The following is a 20,728-nucleotide window of genomic DNA, read 5'->3' as shown; positions in this document are numbered from 1 at the left end:
CCTCAGCTAATGAGGCATCACAGTATTGCCTAAATATGCGTTCCTTAAGCACTGTACATTTATTCTGGTACCAGATGTTCAAGTCTTTAGTCAAAAATGTAAAGAGCAGTTGTGACCACGTTATTTCTCACCAGCGACAACCTACTCCAAAGACCACACTCACAAGCAACTCACCAGAACGCACGAGGCGAACGAAGGAAAACAAACACAGAACCAAATACAGCCAAACAGCTATATGTGCTTGAAAAACCGCATTACTGAGCAATTTTCATGTGACTTCTATACCTTCCTATGGGGGAGCACGGCAGTGTGTCGGTAGTTACCACAAGCGATTTTTGTTCATTTGGCACACAGTGGGCTCTCGGCTAGCGCGGGGTAATTGAGCAGTGAATTGCTTTTTACACGAGTGCAGCGTGAGCGATGGTGTTGGGACGCGGCAGGATTACTGCTCGCCTGCGACCCATCTGACGAGGAGAGGAACGCACCTGGATCAGCGCTCACCTGCTCCTGATCCGCCACCAAGACGCACACAAGCTCATCAGAGAAGCAACGGAAACCATAAACGCTCTCAGAGCCAGAAGAATAAACATGTAGAGAAGGCCTACAAGTTTTTTTAATCTACTTTTTGCACTCTTTCATTTATAAACTTGACTGGTAAAGGGATTAATCTTAAAAAGTTATTAAATGGCAATAAATAAAACTATAAAAAGAAAAAAAACTTCATTCAGAAATAAATATCAGTAAATTCAATGCAACAACGGAGTGCAAGTCTTGAATCAGGTGAATCTTAATACATAATTTCAGGTATTTGAGGGCTTAGGCAATCGTCAAAAATACATCGACATTACAAAATGCAAATTAAGCTTCAATATTTTCCAATCCAGTCGATGTTGATGACAGAAGTGTTACAAAACCAAAGACGTGACAGGACAAGATCGAGATCTTCAATGGAAATTCTGGGTTCATAAAGCTGTACCAATATACATGTACACAGATACTAAACGAGAATCCCAGATCTCTGAATCCAGGCGAGTGAAGTGGTCCACAGACAGGCGGCCAAGACAACTTCAGGAGACGTGCTCTAATTATACCTGTCCCCCGGGTTGATGAATAAATGGGTCTGGCTTTCAGCTAGATGTCCTCAAAGTGATCAATGGAGCCTCGTATTAGGAGCAAGAAGTGGCGACGGAGCGAGAGGAGAGAGACAGGTGAGCCACAGGTGAGGGATGTGGGTTTATAAATGTAAGCAAAGCACAGAAGAAAAAGCGAACTTCAGAAAGGATATTAAAAAAAATTATATATTAATGTATTGCTTATCTAATCATGTAGAAAGTACTATATTAATGTATACGGACTGTGGTCAAGGAGCCAAGAATCCCGAGCTAAAGACAAATCATACAGCGACCTCCTCACCAACAAGACAGCAACATCACCAATACTTTTCTTCTCATGTACTTTGTCCTTTTTGCTACTAGCCTCACTGAAATGTGCTTTTATAGCAGGATAAGTGTGCCAATGAGCTAATAAAGTGGTTCAAACTGCTTAGAAACTGCATTAACTTTTAACGAGCCTATCATTAGAAAGGTCACACTGCAAAAATAAAAGCGTGCTGAGGTAGAGTGCCCTTGGCTACGGCGAAATGCTATCAGACGACGAAAGTCAGGGAGGAGGAGCGCGATAAGGTGGTAAAACAAAGGCCTGACTCGACCTTTTTGTATGCAAGCAAGCGTTTACTTGACCGCGGTGAACAAAACATCTTTCCCCATATATTTACCATTTTATCACATTAGTCAAAAACCCTAGTCTAAACGCATCAAATTCTGAAACCTGGACCAGGTTTATCATCCATTAGCACAACAATTAAAAATAAATAAATAAATAAACAAAATAAAAATACACTTTTGCACGTGATAATGTACTGCCAGTCTGACTTTAATAAACGGTGGATAATGAAACAGCTAGAGCGTGTGCCCCTTGTGTAAGTGATCACGCATGTGGGACTCAAGCACACATGGTGGGTGGCAGTGAACTTGTGCAGCATGTGCAGACAGATAACGAGCGGTGATGGTAAACCTTTATAAAGCATACACAATTACGCACACAAATGGAAAACTTGACAAAGCAATACGAGCATTCTCACATGCAGAATAGAGCATGAGTTTGTAAAAGTTCCTAGAAAATGTATTTCAGGTGGTTTACCTCGCTGCAAGATATATAAACGATGTATAGACTTCACAGTAAACCATTATTCTGAGTTTTAATAGTTTTGTTAAATAAAAAAAAAAACAATATAAGAGCAATAAAAGCCTGGAAGATGTACCCTGAAAACTACTCTTTATGGTTTTAATAAGTTTTTTTTTTATTTTGCACTGAAAAGTGAGATAATGGTTACAGTACCAATCCACTAATAAATGAGTTACATGATCAACCACTGGACGGTTTACATGAAGCCAAATTTAAATACATACAGGAATGACATGATTATTCCACGCTCTTATCCTGTATGTTCTTCATAGGTTTTATCTTATTAACCGACAGCAGGTTTATTGCATCACTTTGAAATGCAATTGTGCAACATTTTCCTCACTTCATTTTTATACTTCTGCTGGAGAAAAACATGTCAAAAGTATAATAATGGACATCAGCACCAGACTAATGGACTTTGCAACATTAGTCTTCTTCATCTACTGCAGATAGAGAAACCATATATGGACTTAACACCTTACATCATTGTTCTCTGCACGAAAAGAAAATCCATATAGATTTTATTTAATTTTTTGGTCAAAATGTTCTTTTAATTTGACCTAACAATTATCAACCACATTGCCTATATCTTCAGTGCATAAACATCTTTCAATTGCAGTGCATTGCAGGGAGAGGTTTTTCTAACCACTGAACCAAACAGTAACGGAGCAAGAACATCTCAACCTATAAAAGGGGAATTCGGCCCAAAAGTCACTTTCAGTTGGGCTGGCACCATATTTCTGACAGAAAAAAGCATATTTAACTGCTACATGCTTTGCAAGGCAGAATTTGGTCCTGATTCTAAGATGACAAACATTTCCAAAGGCACTACCCAGAGTACCAGGACGCATCATCCACTTCCATGAAACATGGCTGTATGAATTTAAGTTTAAAATTCTGCAACTAGGTCTTGTTCGTTTCTGTACCTTTCAATAAGTTTATTTATTTATTGTAAATGGGAGATACCCCCTGCCTCAAAGACCAAGGAGTCACTCATGAATATTTCAAACTGACTAAGAGAGTAGCGCAATAAACACATCCCATATTCAAAAGACAACTAAAGTAGAATGCTGTGTACAGCTAAAGTAAAAAGAAGCTACATGGATTTCTTAATTGACTTTATGATCATTATAAGATCTTATTACTTCTAGACATGACATGAGTATAATTAGACTACATTTTTCACAATGGCTTATTTGTGCGATTAAATCCGCTATCCTGAACCTTCTAGCTAGCTTGTCAAAATACAGTGAACATGGTGCTATTTTTGTTCCAAATCTCACCAACACGGATCAAATAGGAACCTGATATCAAACACATCCAAGCATTTGTCTGAAAGAAGTTTATCTTCTTCAGAAAGGAGGGCAGAATGTGGTCGTTTCATCTTCCCTGCTTGCCAAAGACTGGAAGTACACTGTTCATTTCAGTTTCTAGCCTCATCATTCGTTCCACACTGACATCTTGACCCGATGTAATTTCTTAGCGGAACCAAGTGGGGTGGACTATGATCCAGGCACCATATTTGAACAGAAATCAGGCTGTCCAATGGTCTTTGAATAATACCTGGGTATGATTCCACTGGAGGAATAATAACGCTCCATTTGAAATGACCTCATGTCCTCCACCGCTTTAAGCATTCTGCACTTCTGAAAGGGTTAAATGTGCACACATGCCAGGAATTAGAGGTCGGAAGCTCATGGGTTGTGGTCACAAGCATGGAGGTTACATGGACCTGCAACTGATTACAGTCATCGAGAGTGATTACGCTAAACCATAGAAGAAAATATACTTTACATCAGCACCTGTCAAGCTACCAATGTACTTTCAATTCCTTGCAAAAGAAGTTCAATTAAATTTAGCAACAAAAATCCAATAAATAAGAAGCTGAAAGCTGAAAACTGCAAAGACAGGGACGTTTTGAACAGCACTGCACATATGTGACAGGAGCACAGTGAACAGTATATTTGATGAAGTACTGGTCTAAGTGTTCAACTAGTGGTAAAAGAGGGCGGACTCTGAAGGATGGCCCCTAAGATAAAGTCCACTTAGTCCAGCAATTTTGGCTTAATTTCCCCTCCTCTCCCCAGAACAATATCCATTAATATCCACTTGAAACCAAACAATTTTGAAGATATTACGGACCATGTCCTCATAAATCCACAACTCTCATAAATGGGGGGGGAGACAGAGAAAAAGAAACGTATCAAAACGGATATCCTTATCCCCACAGCAGTGAACAGGAGGGTGGAAGTACTCAAAAATAAAAATCAGGAATAATAATAAAAATAAACCCCCACCACACACTGATATGTGTTTAAGGTCTCGGACATCATCCTCACACCACCCAAAGCATGCACACTCCTCCCCTGGGTTAATCAAGCTTTTTCTCCGTTACACTTTTTTCCTCCGCCTCCTTATCCCCCACGTCCTCATCCCTGGGCGCCTCCAGCTTGCCGTCGCAACGCCGCCCCTCCTCCTCCTCTTCCTCCTCCTCCTCGTCCTCTTCATCCGTGAGCCCCTCCCTCTTCATCAGCTCGCCGTCGTCAGACTCGGCAGTGCAGATCCCGTAGCACATGAGGCTAATGACGCCCAGCGGCAGGCCGAACAGGAAACAGCCCAGCAGCGGAGAGCTGCGAAAGACGGACTGCAGGAGAAACACACACACACACACAACCCACACACACACACACACACAGCACATGAGTGAAGTAGGAGGAAGGTTGCGAGGCACCGCAAAACAGGGAGAAGAACTTTAAGGGGGGTTTTTATTTATTTTTTTGTTTGTTTTGTTGTGTCGACAAAGTGAACCATTTGGAGCACAGAAGCAGAGAGGGAGCACGGGAGGGCCAGGGGAGGAGAGGAGGAGCTCAGGTGCAGACGGGGAGGAGAGCAGATGGAGGAGATTTATGTCCACGGTGAGTACAGTCCAACAGCACACACTCCAGCATGAGTCATCAGACGCCTCGCGCCCAGAAAGACAGATGAATTCACCCGGGGTCTCGTGGCACTGTGCTTTTGTTTCCACACGTCTCACTCCTCCCCCGTGTCCCCGCCTGGCCCAGACCTCACATCACTCCTTCAGGTCAACACAAGGCCTCCTCAACACACCACCGAGACACAACAAACAAGTCACCAGACAAAGAGAGAGAAAGGAGAAAAAAACGCTACAAAATAATATAAAAAATAAAATAAACAAGCCCTAAAGCTGAACATCAGGTTCATGGGAAGTTCAACATGCAAAAGTGTTTAAGTTCCGAAAGACGGAAGCAGACGGTAGAGAGGGCACGACGGAGAAGAGGCGTTCAGCCCGACAGCTGCAAACGACACCCAGGCTAAGGTAGCGGATAAAGGGACTCGCCCAGGCAGGGGAGAGAGAACGCGGCCACGTCACGAGCCCACCCGCGCGGCCCGTCGGCTCTGACGGACCTCGGGTAGCAGCGGACTGGCATCCTAATGGGCGAGCCGGCCGCGGGGGGGCAGGCCGGGCTTTGAGGCGGGCACAGCTCCCTACACGGCACACGGCCCCCCTCCACGGAGAGAGAGAGGGTGGTGTGCACTCAACAGAGCCAGAATCATACATGCCAACTAGTACTACTGCTAATATAAAAGATAATAAAATACAATGAATAATGAAAGAATAATTAATATGTAGTAATAATTAGGGGGAAAAAGTTTCATCACCTAATGACTATAACTATTATTTCTGCTTTGGAAGTGTTGGATTAATAATGAATTGTTAGTCTGGGAGGGTCACATAAAGGTCGGGAGTTCATTTCTGTATGACTATGCTCCATAACTATAGTTGTAAAATGTACTCATGACTGAAGAAGGGAGTGTGCTGGCGGCCAGTCACCCTCGCTCTTAAACATCCTAGTGTCTGGAGTGTCTATTCCCTCAAGTATGAATGCTGATTCATCTCCATAAAAGTGCGTTCACACCCCACATAAACTTGCGGCAGTTTCTCTCAAACCTCACAGAGCTCCTCAATCATCAGGGCAAGATCTGAACACATGGGGCAGAATTACTGGATCTTTACTAGCGTTGGAGATATTTTAAACCAAACAGAAGGAAAGATTAAAATAACTGGGTCATGACTTGATAACACGACACCGCTACAGATATAGACGGAAGTTAATTGTTTCCACCGTCTCCGTAAGCGCCAAGGTGCTTCCAGAGTTAACAGTCTCCATGGTGACGTGTAATCATGCAAATAACCCAGCGAGTGCCTGCTAACTGGGCGTGAGCTATTTCTGACATGTGTTCAAACAAACCGGATCCAAAGCGTGTGCGTTTCCGGACACGCCAAGCCTGCTTATTAAGAGCCCCCAAACGCAGGAGTCCTCTCTCCTCTCTCACGACTGCTGCGCTGTAGAATACCGAGATCCGAGATGTTCACGTTCTTGATTCAAGCCAATCACAGCAGATCACAAACGAGGAGCAGAAATGAAGCTACAAGGTCCAGGCAATCAGGACATAACCATACACGACACACGAACACAGTGTCTACATGCAGCATCCACAGGAGTTCGAATGGGATTTTAAAAGGTTAAATGTAATGTGAACAGGGCATGAGAAACCAAGATGTGGTGTGCTTGAACAACCTATTAAACTCCCACTGTAAAAGAATATCCCCAACTTAAGTTATCAAATGCAGAGAGGCTGGAACGCTGGCCCAGGCTGCTGGGTGCGGTATACACCGATCATCTTATGGTGTGAAGTATTCACCACAAAGGCTCAGTACACAGGCTCAGAATTGGTTTGGCCCATTCAGTTCAAGAACCTGAGGATCTCCGATCACCATCCGGCACAGACATCAGGACATCCCTCAAACTCAGAACAGCAGCCTCTCACCACAACATGTGACCTGGTGCCGGAGGTTTCTCAGCCTAGTCCTTGAGGTCCTTGCGTGTCTGGTTCGGGTGTTGTGGGAAGCTAGATCAGAACAGAAACTCCTGGTCCCTGACCTCTTCCACTCAAGCAGGTCTTCCCATAAGGTTTTGCCATAATTCACAGAAAGCACAAGTTTTTATTTTAAATTCAGGAAAGGTCAGCGCCCTGGACATTCCCTCACCACACTCCGCTATGTTCGGGCACAACGCGGACGCCTGCATTTCAACGCCACTGTCGGTGAATCAGCCGACGACTGTGCAGGTTGAGCAGAAGCCCCTACAAACTTCCACAAGCCTGTAATTTTACAGCGAGAGAACAACATCTTAAAGGTGTTCCCACTGCGACTGTAATACAAACGTGTGATTGTCATTCGCTCTGCAGCGCTGAAACGAAGAGAGTTACGTCGTTTGATCCTTTTCAGAAACACAACACCTGCTGAGCTGTGCCAGGTCATTGTAAGGTGGGACATGGCAGTTTAAAAATCAGGGGTCAGGTTTAATTAACCCGATACCACAATCCTTCAAGACACCTGCACATCTCAGAAGAACAATAAAGTAGGTCCATGGTATACCACCCCCGCCCCCCACCCCACTCAATTACCTACTGCCTCTCTCCATTAATCTAAGACCCATCAATCTGTCTGCCAACTCTAATTCATAAACGCACGCAGGACGAATTCTAAACTACTGCTATAGTGTGCAGTTATCGGAGGGCACCGCGCTGGTGAAAAGAACATGATCCTCTGCTAAAAAACAGGGTCAGAATGGCGTTTCAGGATTATTTGAATTCCGACATCCCCCGTTATTTCCCTGGGCTGCTGGCAGCGGGCCCGACTCAAAGAGCGGCGAAGCGGCGGGTCATTTTAATCACATCAGACGTACTCTCCGATCCCGGGCGCCGCAGAAGGATTACGGTACAGCCGCCGAACTAATCAGTTGCACGCGTCGGCCCGGCGTGCACACGCGCTCGGCCCGAGGACGGGCCGCGCCCACACGGGACAGCCACGAGCTCCGGGGGGCGTTCCCGAAGAGCAAGAAAGAAAAAGCGGACTAAATTAAATGAAGGGAAGAGCGTGTGCATGTTCAACCCTGCGGTAACCCCCCCACCCCTGTCTGCCCCTCCCCCGCTCATCGCCTCGTTCTACAACATCAGCAGTTCCAGAGATCTAATCTATCATTTTCCTCCCGAAACCGCACCCACGTGTCCACCGGAGGGGGCTGGCGGGCACCTTGGCTTCGCTCGTACTTACCGACTTGCACTGCGGAGACAAACGTCAATAATATTTCTCATCATGCGCACTGTTATGTCTGCCCATCTGCCTTCTATTCTGGTTGGAGCCGGTCTCTGGTAGCCACTGCCATGGATCATTTCTCTGCCTGCACCACTAAAACATTCCACACAACCTCTATTTTGTGTCTGCCCGCGTGTGTGTGTGTGTGTGTGTGTGTGTGTGTGTGTGTGTGTGTGTGTGTGTGTGTGTGTGTGTGTGGCGCTCTCTTATTCTGTCCTAGTCAGCTTTTTCTCCAGCTCTTTCTCATGAAGAATTGAACTGAATGTGATTCAGGTGGTTGTGAGGCACGTTGCGAGAGGCCAGAGGACGATGCAGAGAGGGAAGAGGCGTTATTCACACACGTCGACGCAAACAGCAGAAATAAAGGCAGCGAAAAAGGAAAGAGGAGAAACCGAAGTTACAAAACTGGAGCGAAGGTCAATCCGTGTGCCTGTAATGTTTACGCCGACAGTGACGCTGCGTTTATTTTTCTGTAAACGGAGCAGATAAAGAACGAGTCTGGGTGTACGCGCTGTCCGCTGAGGCACTGGAGCCCGTCGGGCCTTGACGTCACCGGTCCCCTCGGGTCACGTTCTACTCACCATGATGGTGGATCTGGCGTCGTAGGCCACGCGCTTGATTTTCTGGAATATTCCGTCCCCTCCGTAGGCCTGTTTGCATGAACAGAAGGACAAAGAGGCCGGTGTTAGCGTAGCTGGACGCAGGCCCGGAGCGCGCACGACGCCACCAGCCGAGCGGTCTCAACCCGGGCCACGCCTCCAGGGAAGCGGCCCAACCATCTCCACGGCAACACGGTCAGCGGCTGCTTATACGGTGGCTGGCTTCTGTGCTGCCAAGAGAAAACTCCGAAAAAGGAGAGAACTATTTTGGTCTTTTCCTTTTTTTTTTTGTCTGCTCAAAGTTGTCTTTCCAGTAAGTTAAAAAAGAAAAAAAAAACATGCTTCCATCTGGCTTTTCATGTCTGCTTTCAGAGGATCAAAATATGCAGCAAAATAACAAAAAGCCTTCCACTGTATATAAACAGAACAGAGCTAAAGTAAACGTCCCCAAACATCTCACACGCCAGTTACTAATACAAGACGTGTTCTGGATTATGAGCTGCTCCCTGGATCAGGGCATGAATCTCCCTTCATATTAAGACCAAAGACCGTTATAGGACCACAAAGCTGCTTAGAAAAGGCATGATACACTGAGAGGGAGAGAGAGAAGAGCTTAAAATACCACTAAACCCAGTAAATACCAGTAAACAGGCTCCCCCTACAACTGTTTATCTTCAACAAAAACTGCAGCCTGTGGTAATGGGGTATTTCTTTTGATGTCCTGAACAAAACATTTTTTAAGGATTTTAAACGCGCTGAAATCATCAAAGAGAATTCCTAAGAGAAATTCGGAAGTGCTATTGGGGGGGATATGGGGGTTCATCTGGTTGCAGTTCTCCTTGATGTTTTGGGGAGAAATGAGAGATTGAGGAGAGACGTCAGGCGAAGCAAAGGAGGAGGAAACATCCTCCTGACGCCTCCCGCTGAGGATGAGGAGCTAAGAGCTGCCTGCAGGGGGGGGAGGCTGTAACAGCCCCAGGACGAATCCCCCAGAAGCCATTGGGAAGCAGGGTTCTCAAAGCCAATCGGTTTGGACACCTCCCACTCATATCCAGGTGATGGGTTGCGAAACTGAGCAGCATGTAATACAGCAGAGGAATGAAGATCGTGTGTGTGTGTGTGTGTGTGTGTTACCTGCGCAGTGCCATCCAGGACGCTCCGGATAAAGAGGACGAGCTGCTCCACACCCTCCAGGGGCTCACTGGGCAGGAAGTACTGCTCGTTGGATGTATTGAGGATGATGACGGACGGCACGGACACCTCTCTGCAGGGGAAAACAGGATGAAGGCCAGCGCAGAGGCTCGGTCCGTTCTGACGCGCGCGCCTGCTCACACGCGCCCCAGAACGCTCCTTCACGTACAGCGGTGCGACCGATAAACCAAACACGAGAAGACCGTTCCAGTCAGACGGCCTCTCTGGAAGCGCGATGGCCGCTCGGGTCGGAAGACCGAACCTCCGCGGTGCCGTGGGGCAGCAGCGTGAGGGTGTATCGCTCTCCGCGGAAGTAATTACCGAGGCATACGCGAGTACCGTACAGACGGGGGGGGGGGGGGGGGGGGGGGGGGGGGGGGCGCGGTCGACTCCATCGTTATGGAAATGCGGGCGCCACGGCTGGGTGGCCAAGGGCCACGGGCGCTCACGCTCACGCTGACCTTTCCAAACGACAGCCGACAACGAGCCGCGAGCTCGCGCACATGCACGCTGTGCGCAGGCATGCAAACACCACATTAGCATTCCAGAGCAACCGTGTTACACTTCAAGGAGCAGTCTCCCCCTCGCTTGGCATCGCCAGAACAGCCAGACTGGATCAATGGTACCGGACCTGCGTGCGTGACCACACGGCCGCCAACGTACACGTCCACACGCCCACACGCCCCCCCCCCCCCCCCCCCCCCCCCCCCCCGTCCACCCCCAGCACCTCACACGCCAGCCGAGAACGCTAGACACGCGGTCACGCCCCTGGAAAAGCTCTGCACGCGGTCAGTCTCGCCTTATGTGGTTTAAACGAGAGATAACGACGACCCGACAAGCCTCTGACAGCGCAGAACAGACACAGAGCGTTTCATCCTCCGCCCGTGTGACGAGAGGGGCCTGGCGCGGGATTACATTACTATAATCAAATAAGTCACCCGTGCATGGACAGCGCAAACAGGTCAAAATGGAGGAGCAGTCAGACACTAGGATCCTACGTTTCCATTAGAAAACGTGGTGTCCCTCTGCCAGTCCCTCCCTCCCTCTCTCTCTCTCTCTCTCCATCATGAACAATATGCAGAGAGAGGGAGAAGCTGCTTTGTTTATCTGATGCTCAAACAGGCTGAGACTCCGAGTACAAATGAATTTGGAGATAAACAGCCAAACACACCCACTGTCTGAACCTAGAATATAACGGCAGTGTGTGTGTGTGTGTGTGTGTGTGTGTGTGTGTGTGAGAGTGGGACGGAGATGTAGAGATAACTGTTCCTCTGAAGAACTTCTACTAGACAGCAAGAGAGACAGAGAGACAGGCAGACAGACAGACGGATGAAGAAGCGAGACTCTAAGCAGGGTGATTGGCTGGGCATGTAAATATAAAACACATCAGATTTATTTCCATGGAGATCCCACAGGACAGGATTAGTGTTCATTGACGGGCCAGGATTTTATTCTGCAAAGGAGGCCAATTAATCCTCCAACTGACAGAGGGTAATGTGCACACACATGCACACACACGCATAATCTCAACAAAGTGATTGGCACAGAGTGGTTTGCAAGGCAAACACACATGCACATTCCTTCCAAACATATGGACCTACACAGTGGCCCAACAACCAGCACAACATCTAAAGCACGCATGCATGCACACACACACACACACACACACACACACACACACACACACACACACACAACAGAGACAGTAAAGCACCATGTCCTCGCATTTGTCTCTTCTGCCTTTATTATTTTGATTTTTACAGAACACCTGAGGCGCTCATCCTGTTCAAGACGAAGCACTACTACACAAACGTACACAAACATACACAAACTAATTTACTACCACCTTAGCAAAGGCACTTTACTGCACTATATAAATTCACTCTAATGGCATAAAAGCTTTGTGTGTGCGTGTGTGTGTGTGTGTATGAAGACAGAGAGGACAGAGGGAACAACAGACTGCAACAAACAAGAGTTTGTATTTTACACAAATGCAATTTCTCTCTCTCTCTCACACACACACACACACACACACAGCTTTTAGTTGCTACAAACACACTCAGCCACACTCCTCTTGTAGGATGCGGTGTGTGCGAGCGGGCATACATGTGTGTAAGTGTAAGCACGCATACACACACGCACACACACACAGACACACAAAAATGTCCACTAGATCACTGGGGCAGCAGATCTCTATTAAAACAACAAAATGGCCACAGTGTTTTATGGTGGAGCGGCCGTGCCTGGCACCACCTCATTCCTCATGACACCGCCTGCTCAGGCTCGGAGACGGTAAGATGGAGGAAAGATGTAGATGACGGTAAGATGGAGGAAAGATGTAGATGAGGGGAAAAAACCACACACTCACCCCATGATGAGGCTGTTGATATAGTCACTTCCATCCATGTGGCCAAACTGGAAGTCCCTGAAGATGAAGAAGAAAAGAGCGTGTTGAACGTAATGGGACGGTTGGATGAGGAAGCCTCGTTTCCAGAGAACCCCCCCACACCCCCAACACTGTTCATTAGGGAGGACGTGTCCTCCATCCAGAGTTTTCCTCGTTAGCTCACACCAACGCTAGGACACTAATGAGCTAACGAGTAATGGAAGTCTAACCACACTGCAAACGCTTTCCATAAATACATGCCGGAATCTCACACATGCCTAAAATGACAAACTTGCTTGAAGCAACATTACTCAGTTAAATTGCCTCATTTTTACATAATCGATATCTACACATGTGGTTCACTTTATGTGAAATTATAATGAAAAAGCAACGGTTTGGAAATTTCCTTTGACCTTTAAGAAAATCGTCATTCCAAAATCCGATGCCTGCATTGCAAATTCTAAATTCCATGTCTGCACCGTTCCAGAAAAGTTGTGACAGGAGCATGTTTACCCCTGCACTCAGGGTCCGTTTTACCACCACCATCCGCTTCACCAAGCCCGTGACAAGCCCTCGCCTGCCACCGCTCAGACAGCACCGGCCCTGTCGGTACAGGTCTGCAATGGCCATCACCTTGTTTCAGAGGTTTTTTTCGAAGTTTTAACAAAGTTTCTAGTCTTAAATGTCCCTGCTCCTCCATTTTGCAGACGTGAATTTCAGAATGAGAGTATATTTATGAAAAACAAGACACTGAATCTCTTGATTCCTCTCTTTTTATTCGCATTTCAGACACTGGCACAGGCCTTCTGGACATGAGGTTGGTAAAGCACTGTTAGTCATCCACCCACTCAGTCCAAATCAGCAAGTCTGAGGGGAATTACAGAAGAAGTGGCCAAAGACTGAGGAGTATTACTGAAAAAGTGGATGAAGTCTGACGAGAATTATTGAAGAACCGGGTGAAATCTGAGGAGAATTATTGAAGAACCGGGTGAAATCTGAGGAGAATTATTGAAGAACTGGGTGAAGTCTAAGGAGCATTACTGAAGATCTGGATAAAGTCTGAGGAGCATTACTGAAGAACTGGATAAAGTCTGAGGCAGGTGTGTGGAGCCCCGAGTTTGCATTAATGACAGAAGATACCTTGGCATGACAGATATCCCTTACGTGTACAAGAGTGGCCTCGTAACTCAAGTGCCACACAGGAGAACACCACGTCGGACAAAATTCAACCAAACGATGGCATCTGGGGTAAGTCCTTCGACTGAATAAATGAGGTTTGCATGGTACACTACACACCAAAAAGCAACAAGTCTAAATAGTTTCCGGCTCTCTATTTAACCTTCAACACAGTTCAGACCGCGAATCTTATTGGGGCATTAGGCCTTCATTGCACCAGGAGCCAGATACATGATGCTGGTATTGACAACCTGCACTGTACTGCTCTGAAGTTTCTGGAATCTTGTCTCTCATTCCCACAGCTCTCCTCCATTCTAGAGCCATTCTTGAGACAGCTCCATACATTATGGTGCAAGGGTGCATTGATGCATCTCTTTCTGAGGACTTGGATCTAAGAGAGGCCACAATGACCCTGGACATTGGATGCCTAAATTTCTCTCAGTGCTTTCTGGAGGAAAATAAAGGCATTGCCAAAAAAAAAAAAAAAAAAAAAACAGAACAAAAATAAACCACAAAGTGTTAAAAGGACATTCTCCTCCTGCTCTTCACAGATCTGTCCAAAGAAACCAAGCAGCACAATTCATCTGAGCTGGGTCAGCAGGACTTTTAAACTGCACAGAGCCCCAGCCAAGAGCTGAAAGGAAGTTCAACCCTCACACTCACCCCCCCCACAGGGATTGTGGGATAGATGTGTGCATTACAACCACCTGACCAGTGAGAAGGACATCAGGTTGCCCGAGTGTCTCACTTGTTAATCCTGAAAGTGAGAACACAAGCTGCAGTTCACGTGTGCACGTGCGCCTGCCCATGAACAGTAGACATCTGCACGTAGGTGAAATGAATACAACAAAACAGCTCAGGACGTCTGCGCACTGCCACTTCAGCACAGTGTACCAGTTAAGGGAACCTGATGAGCCTTAAAAGGGGACAGGACAGGCGCACGAAAGCGATTGAGAGAATGTGTGTGTGTGTGAGTGCACGCACACCACAGCAAGAGTAGAATTGGAGAGAAAATGAAAGAGAGTGTACCTTCGTTATTATCTGCTATCCGGCCTGATTCACCGTAAAACCACCTCTGTCTACTTTTTTTCCTTCACTCCCACACACATTGTCCCCTACACACACACACACACACACACACACACACACGCTTTTCTCCTCTGGACTGCGAGATCCCGTGGACTGCATGTGTCTATATGTAGCGATGTAGCTGCCAGCAGCCGCCCAGTTAGTCACTCTTCCTCCCTCATTAGCCAGTCAAATCCCTCTGCTTCATTTCACATGCCATCTCCCAGCAGCCACTGGGCCAGATCGGCTTTAGACATCTGGAGAGGTGGGGGTTGGGCGGGAGCCGCGTGGGGGTTGGGTGGAGGCTTAACACAATTAACGCGACCGTTTAGCTTCAATCTGTCAAAGGCAGAACGCAACCGGAAATCTCGGGCCAAATCTGCAGAGACTCGTTTCCGAAAAATAGAAAGAGGGAGAGATAGCAGCGCAGATAGCTTAATAGCTGATGCAGGAGATCTGAGAAATGCAATCAGTTCGAATGGAGCTAAATTCAAGGAAGACTTTAATTAGGAAGATTTAAGGAGCACAGCTGAGTGTTTCTCCAGGCTGAAAGCCTTTGTGGAGGCAGCGCTGGGCTCAGGATGAGGAGACCCTAAACAACTCCTCTTCCCGCGCCCGCCCCGCAAAGGGCCTGGCCCGCGACCCGCTCTGCCCGTCGGGTCGAGCCCATTTCACTCTCGCTCTGATGTTTGCATGAAGAACTGGAAGGCTGAGACGCTCAGTCATCCTCGATGGGTGATAAGGCGCGAGAACGCAGACCTGACAAGGCCTTGGCCACGGCGGTGTGGTCCGCTGTCAAACTCCGAGGGGTGATTGGATCGAAGCCGACCTCGACTGGCAGAGCGCGAGGGAGTCTGACGCAAGGACGGGCAAACACGGATGACGGGACAGGTGCAGCGGGGGAAGGAGATGTTTTCACGACCGGCTTAATTCCACACAGGGAGTGCACATGGAGATTTTGGGGAGTAGTTTCACCTGCGACGGCTTACCTGTTGAAGTCTTGTCTGTATTCTGTGGAGACTTTCTGTATGAGGCTCTTTAACCTGAGGAAACATGAAAAAGGCGGAATTCAAATGAGGCTCTTTGGACGAACCCCGGTTTCAATGTGTGCCGGTTTTGTGGAAAAATCTTTTCAGCGCCGGGGAAAAGCTTAACTGACATGGAGTAAGGCACTATTTGAAAGCCGCTCTGTGCGTTGCTATGGCAGTGCTTCTGTTAGCAATATGTCTGAGTGGGAGCGTAAAAAAAAAAAGAAAAAACCGGAATGTTCTTTGCACCTCCCGCTTTCTTCTGTTGGATCCTTTTCATCAATGACTGCAATTGCCACCAGTTTACCTATCAAGACAGACGGGGGAAAACAGACAAACATCAAATCTCCACCCATGACAACAGCACAGAAAATCAGAACATTTCAACGCAATGGGTTTTTTTTTTATGTTTTGGAATTAATGGTGGTCATGAGAAACATGGCAACACCTCTCATGCGATTTAGAAATGAAATGCAAGTCATTTGCTGTGTTCAGTAAACGTTTTAATTTGGTTTGTTGCGATATCCCGCAATATTCACGAAGTTAGAATGCAAGTCTGCCCCCTGGTGGAGTCACGTTGCCCCTGCACTTTCAGAACAGCAGAACCTGAAATCTAGGGTCAGAACTAGGTTGTGGTGTTTTTGTTTCTTGTTGTTTTGCATGTTTTTGAGGGCGTGTGGGTCACAGGACTTTACCGGTCTCTCCTAGCTCGTACAGCGTGAAGCCATCAATCTGCAGGTAGCTCTGGAAACGTTCTCTGTTCACCCATGAAGACAGGCTGCCATCCTCGTACTCTACAAAACCAAACAAAGGCAGAGGAGACGCTGAGCACCCAGTAGTAATCAAACGAGCAGGCCCTTCTGAACGCCTCCGACCTGAAGAAACACCGTAGTCTCTCTACCCAGCACAACATCCGGGATAACGATAATGCACACTAACGCTAATTATGGAGTATGAAACCAGGACAAAGGGCTTTGAATTACAACAATTACAATTAGACTTGACTGCAAGGGTTTGTGACATGGTCCTGTACTGCCTGGAGAGGAGAATTTAAACGTTTGGGCTGCGAAGGAGAAACACAATAACCAATGTCTCTGTCTCTATGCGGTGTCTCTGTCTCTATGAGGGGTCTCTATGCAGCAGGACTCCAATGTCCTCCTGTATGCGCCAAAGCCCCTCCCCATTGTCAACGACGGCTTATCGGAACATTTGAGGCCCCAATAATAAACACATGCGCTAATAAGCCGGGCCACGTTCAAAAGCCGCTCAGAAAATATTTTGCATGTTTTGATGGGTAGCTGGGCCTTGTCAGCAAACAAGAGTAGGGAAGGAGAGAGCACCTAGGGTTTAGGGTTTAGGGCTAGGGTTAGGGCTTAGGGGTTATGGGTTAGGGCGTGTGGCAGACGCTTCGCCTCGAGGGCTGTAAGGTCCCGTCACTGCTGGGAACAGGAAGACAGCAAACGCTCCAGATCGCACAACAGAGCTTGGCAATCATTTGGACCTTAACGACCAGTTATAAGTCTCTATAATGGTGTTAATTAATGGCAGAAATGAAAACAAAGAGGGAGGTAATTAAGGGATCAACTGCCGCAGTAAGTACTCATTTAAATCATTAACAGGATCTAATCCCAAATGTGCAGCACCTGAATTACAATAAGCATCAGGCCACTTGTCTCATCGGAGCAGTTTGAAGACTCAGGTGTGTCACGTCTCTTCAAGCAGGTCAGCAGAGTCCTTCACGATTAAGGCTTCTCAGACCAGCTCCTGCCTGGCTCTGGGGTGCTTCCACTTTGGAATATTGTACACTTATAACCGGTTCTGTTCACAAGCTGACGACCCAAAGCTGTTTGTTCAAATCCGCCCACTTGAGCCAGAATTTCTCTGCTGTCTGTCAGCCACTGATGTGGAGGCACCATGTTCAAGTCGGCACGTCTCACTTTGCTCGTCTCACTTCCTCTGTGGATGCAAATGGCTGAAGGGCGCGTTGGCTCACATATAAGGAATGCTAATTATTTTCACAGACATAATGAGCCAGTGCATTACAACATTCATCATCAACCGATAGAAGCACCAGCATGACTCTTTATAGTTCATAGTGTCTATAGTTCAAGGCATCAAACGATTCCTTGAAATGACTTTCCAGTTTCTCAATTTTTAACCTTAGGCTGAACAAGTTTTCCAAGCCCTAAATATTATTGTTGTTACTACTATTACAACAGCTACAACTACTACTGCCACTACTACTATTATTAATGTAATCTTTCTTTTAAATATCTGTAAACCGTGAATTTTTCTGATCTGTTTAGTAAGTTAAATGTCATCGTCCAACACAAACTCCCTATATGTGTAAAATGCTGGAATAGTGATTATGATTCTACTGTAGCGCGCACACAGTCACCTCCAGGTACACCTGTGCATTATTCAATAAAACAGTCTGCCCCACACGTGCCGTACGCCTCATTCAGCACCATTAATGAGCCGTGGCTCTCCAACTGCGCGTTCCTCTCTAGGTGACTGGATTCCCACGCTTTGACCTCAGACGAGGCAGGAAGACCATTTGTGAAGATCACAGAACCTGTGCGTGGTGACCCATGATGCCCCCCTATCAAGTCCCAGCGCACAGGGGCCTACCAGGCTGAACCTGAACCGTTGCCCCCGTCGAGCCACTGGTGCAAAACTGCACAGCATTTAAAACATCGCAGGTGTTGGAGAAAAACACAGGAGGTCACAGGGAAGCTTGAGCAGAAGGTGCGATTTGGTGGAAAACTGGGAGAATAAATGTCAACATGAATGTCAAATGAAGACATCAAGCTCGTTGCACGTCACGTCACGATACAGGCGGACCAGTGCGATGAGAACATTCCAGAATGTCAACAATCAGGTCAACAATCAGTAGCTTACATACGTCTACGCAGAAGGCAGGCAACTCGCCTTCAGGGAAATCGCGGAACATATTTTGGATAGAAAACGGGCAGGAAGAGGGCATGCATGGTGTAGCATGAAGCTACGACAAGTTTGTGGATGATTCACGTTCTATAGAAATGTAAAAAAATGAAATGAAATGTGCCATATTTTTGTCAATTGTGATTTTTACACCCCAATCGAAATTTGTCCTCCGCTTTTAACCCATCTGTGCAGTCAGAACACACACACACACACACACACACTAGTGATTACTAGGGGGCTGTGGATCAAACGTACCCAGAGCGGTGGGCAGCCCTAGCCCGGCGCCCGGGGAGCAGTTGGGGTTAGGTGCCTTGCTCAAGGGCACCTCAGTCATGGCCTGTCTGGGAATCGAACCCACGACCCTCCGGTGACAAGACCAGTTCCCTAACCGCCAGGCCATGACTGCCCCTATAGGCAATGAAGGCGACCGCCTCAAATAGGAGACGTCCGGAAATGGCACAGGCGTGTGGTTTACTGCTGCCCATATAGGCGGTATGGACGTCATGTGGGTTGGTGCAGCTGCCATCTGATGCTGCCTTACCCACTCCCCCAACAGTACAACAGTTTTCAGCAGTGCTGTCAAATACGCATAACTGTATACGGGCAGATCACACTTTCACTACTTCCCAGTTCTGTCCCAAATTAACTGGCACCCAAACACCATCACCAGTAGCCCACAAGTGAGATACAGGCAGAGAGAAATGCAGCTGCAATACAAGCTACAAGACGAAGGTAGTCTGACCTCACCAACGCTACAGCCGGGACTGGTCACTTAAAAACCTTTAGCACCATTTCCTCCTAAACAGTTTGATCTTAACAACAGCCAGTAAGCAGGTCCAGCACGTGACCTGTTCTGGGCCTGCGCCACGGTTTCGACGACGGGTCCTTAAGTCAGCAGTGGGAGGGACGTTTGGAAGAGTGCCTTTCCAGCGCTTAGAGGGCACAGCCCGGAAATTTCCACTTGCGCTGCAGCAGTCTCACCCACGCCTCCGTCAGCAAAGATCACACTCGAGCAGCACACCCTCCAACTTCACCCATCACACCTGCCTGACGCCTCCTGCTTTGGCCCCGCCCATAACGTTCCTCTCTTTCCCGTTGACCTCTGCATCCCTCATTCCCTGCCGTCTGCCGATTGTGGAGTATCAAGATGTCTAAAGGCTTCTACCGTCCGAGCGGCACCGAGGTAAATCCAGCCCGAGCTCCAAGAATCCCATGGGTAAGGCAGCCAGAGGTCCAGCTGTGCGGCGCTGGGAATGCGGCACACTTGGGTCCGGGCCTGGCTCCATGTTTTTTTCTACTTGAACGCACAGCTCGTTCTAAAATAAACCCCAATTACGAGCGTCAGCTGCTGGCGTGGGGGCTTTTCCGGTCCAGCAGAAGCCTCCTCTCTCAGCGGAGCGTAGATGCCCTACAGCGGGGTTCTCCATTCTGCTTACGTGACGCCTGTGGTCTCCTTCATCAGCACAGACAACCTCCATTTTCTAACTGGACAGAAGAGAGCTTGAACGTTCTACAGCCGTAGGTTCAACCAGATCACCTGCACCATGCCATCATGCCCAAAACAAAGAACTGGAACGGAAAGATGAAATTATGTGCCGGACAGCCATCAGTCCAAAAGGGAGGACCCACAGACAGTGTATAACAATAACAAGCCAGAGATCCTGTGGGACCTTCAGTTTGAGAGCAGTTTTGTCCAGCTATCGTGACAGTGGACAAAATGTAGATATGAAACACAACAGTGGTAAAAGATGTGGCAGTCCCAACGAAAGAAACATGAGAAGTTAGAAAAACATCAGGGACTGAAAGAAGAAATAGTGAGAATGTGAAAGGTTAACACCAAGGTCGTCCCCATAGTGATGGGGACACTTGGGACTGTGACCTCTAATCTACAGAAGTGTCTCCAACAGAT

At 47.4% G+C, this 20,728-nt stretch overlaps 1 protein-coding gene across 1 annotated transcript in view; it reads right to left on the bottom strand.

Moving 5' to 3' along the window:
• Positions 1–1,911: 1,911 nt before the first annotated feature.
• The window catches only part of tmx3b (thioredoxin related transmembrane protein 3b), a 38,161-nt gene continuing 19,344 nt past the window's right edge, over positions 1,912–20,728 (bottom strand). Inside the window, exons 10-16 of the mRNA XM_077012603.1 lie at positions 16,569–16,667; positions 16,123–16,180; positions 15,835–15,888; positions 12,584–12,640; positions 10,159–10,288; positions 9,007–9,075; positions 1,912–4,888 (exon numbers count right to left, since the gene is read on the bottom strand). Of these exons, the coding sequence (XP_076868718.1) occupies positions 4,616–4,888; positions 9,007–9,075; positions 10,159–10,288; positions 12,584–12,640; positions 15,835–15,888; positions 16,123–16,180; positions 16,569–16,667 (740 nt within the window). The 3' untranslated portion in view covers positions 1,912–4,615. The remainder of the gene's footprint in view (positions 4,889–9,006; positions 9,076–10,158; positions 10,289–12,583; positions 12,641–15,834; positions 15,889–16,122; positions 16,181–16,568; positions 16,668–20,728) is intronic.

This window comes from Brachyhypopomus gauderio, chromosome 7, assembly GCF_052324685.1.
Source record: "Brachyhypopomus gauderio isolate BG-103 chromosome 7, BGAUD_0.2, whole genome shotgun sequence".
In the NCBI taxonomy this organism is placed as follows: Eukaryota; Metazoa; Chordata; class Actinopteri; order Gymnotiformes; family Hypopomidae; genus Brachyhypopomus; species Brachyhypopomus gauderio.
The sequence above is the reverse complement of the archived record's forward strand: the minus strand, read 5'-3'. Positions and strand labels throughout refer to the sequence as shown.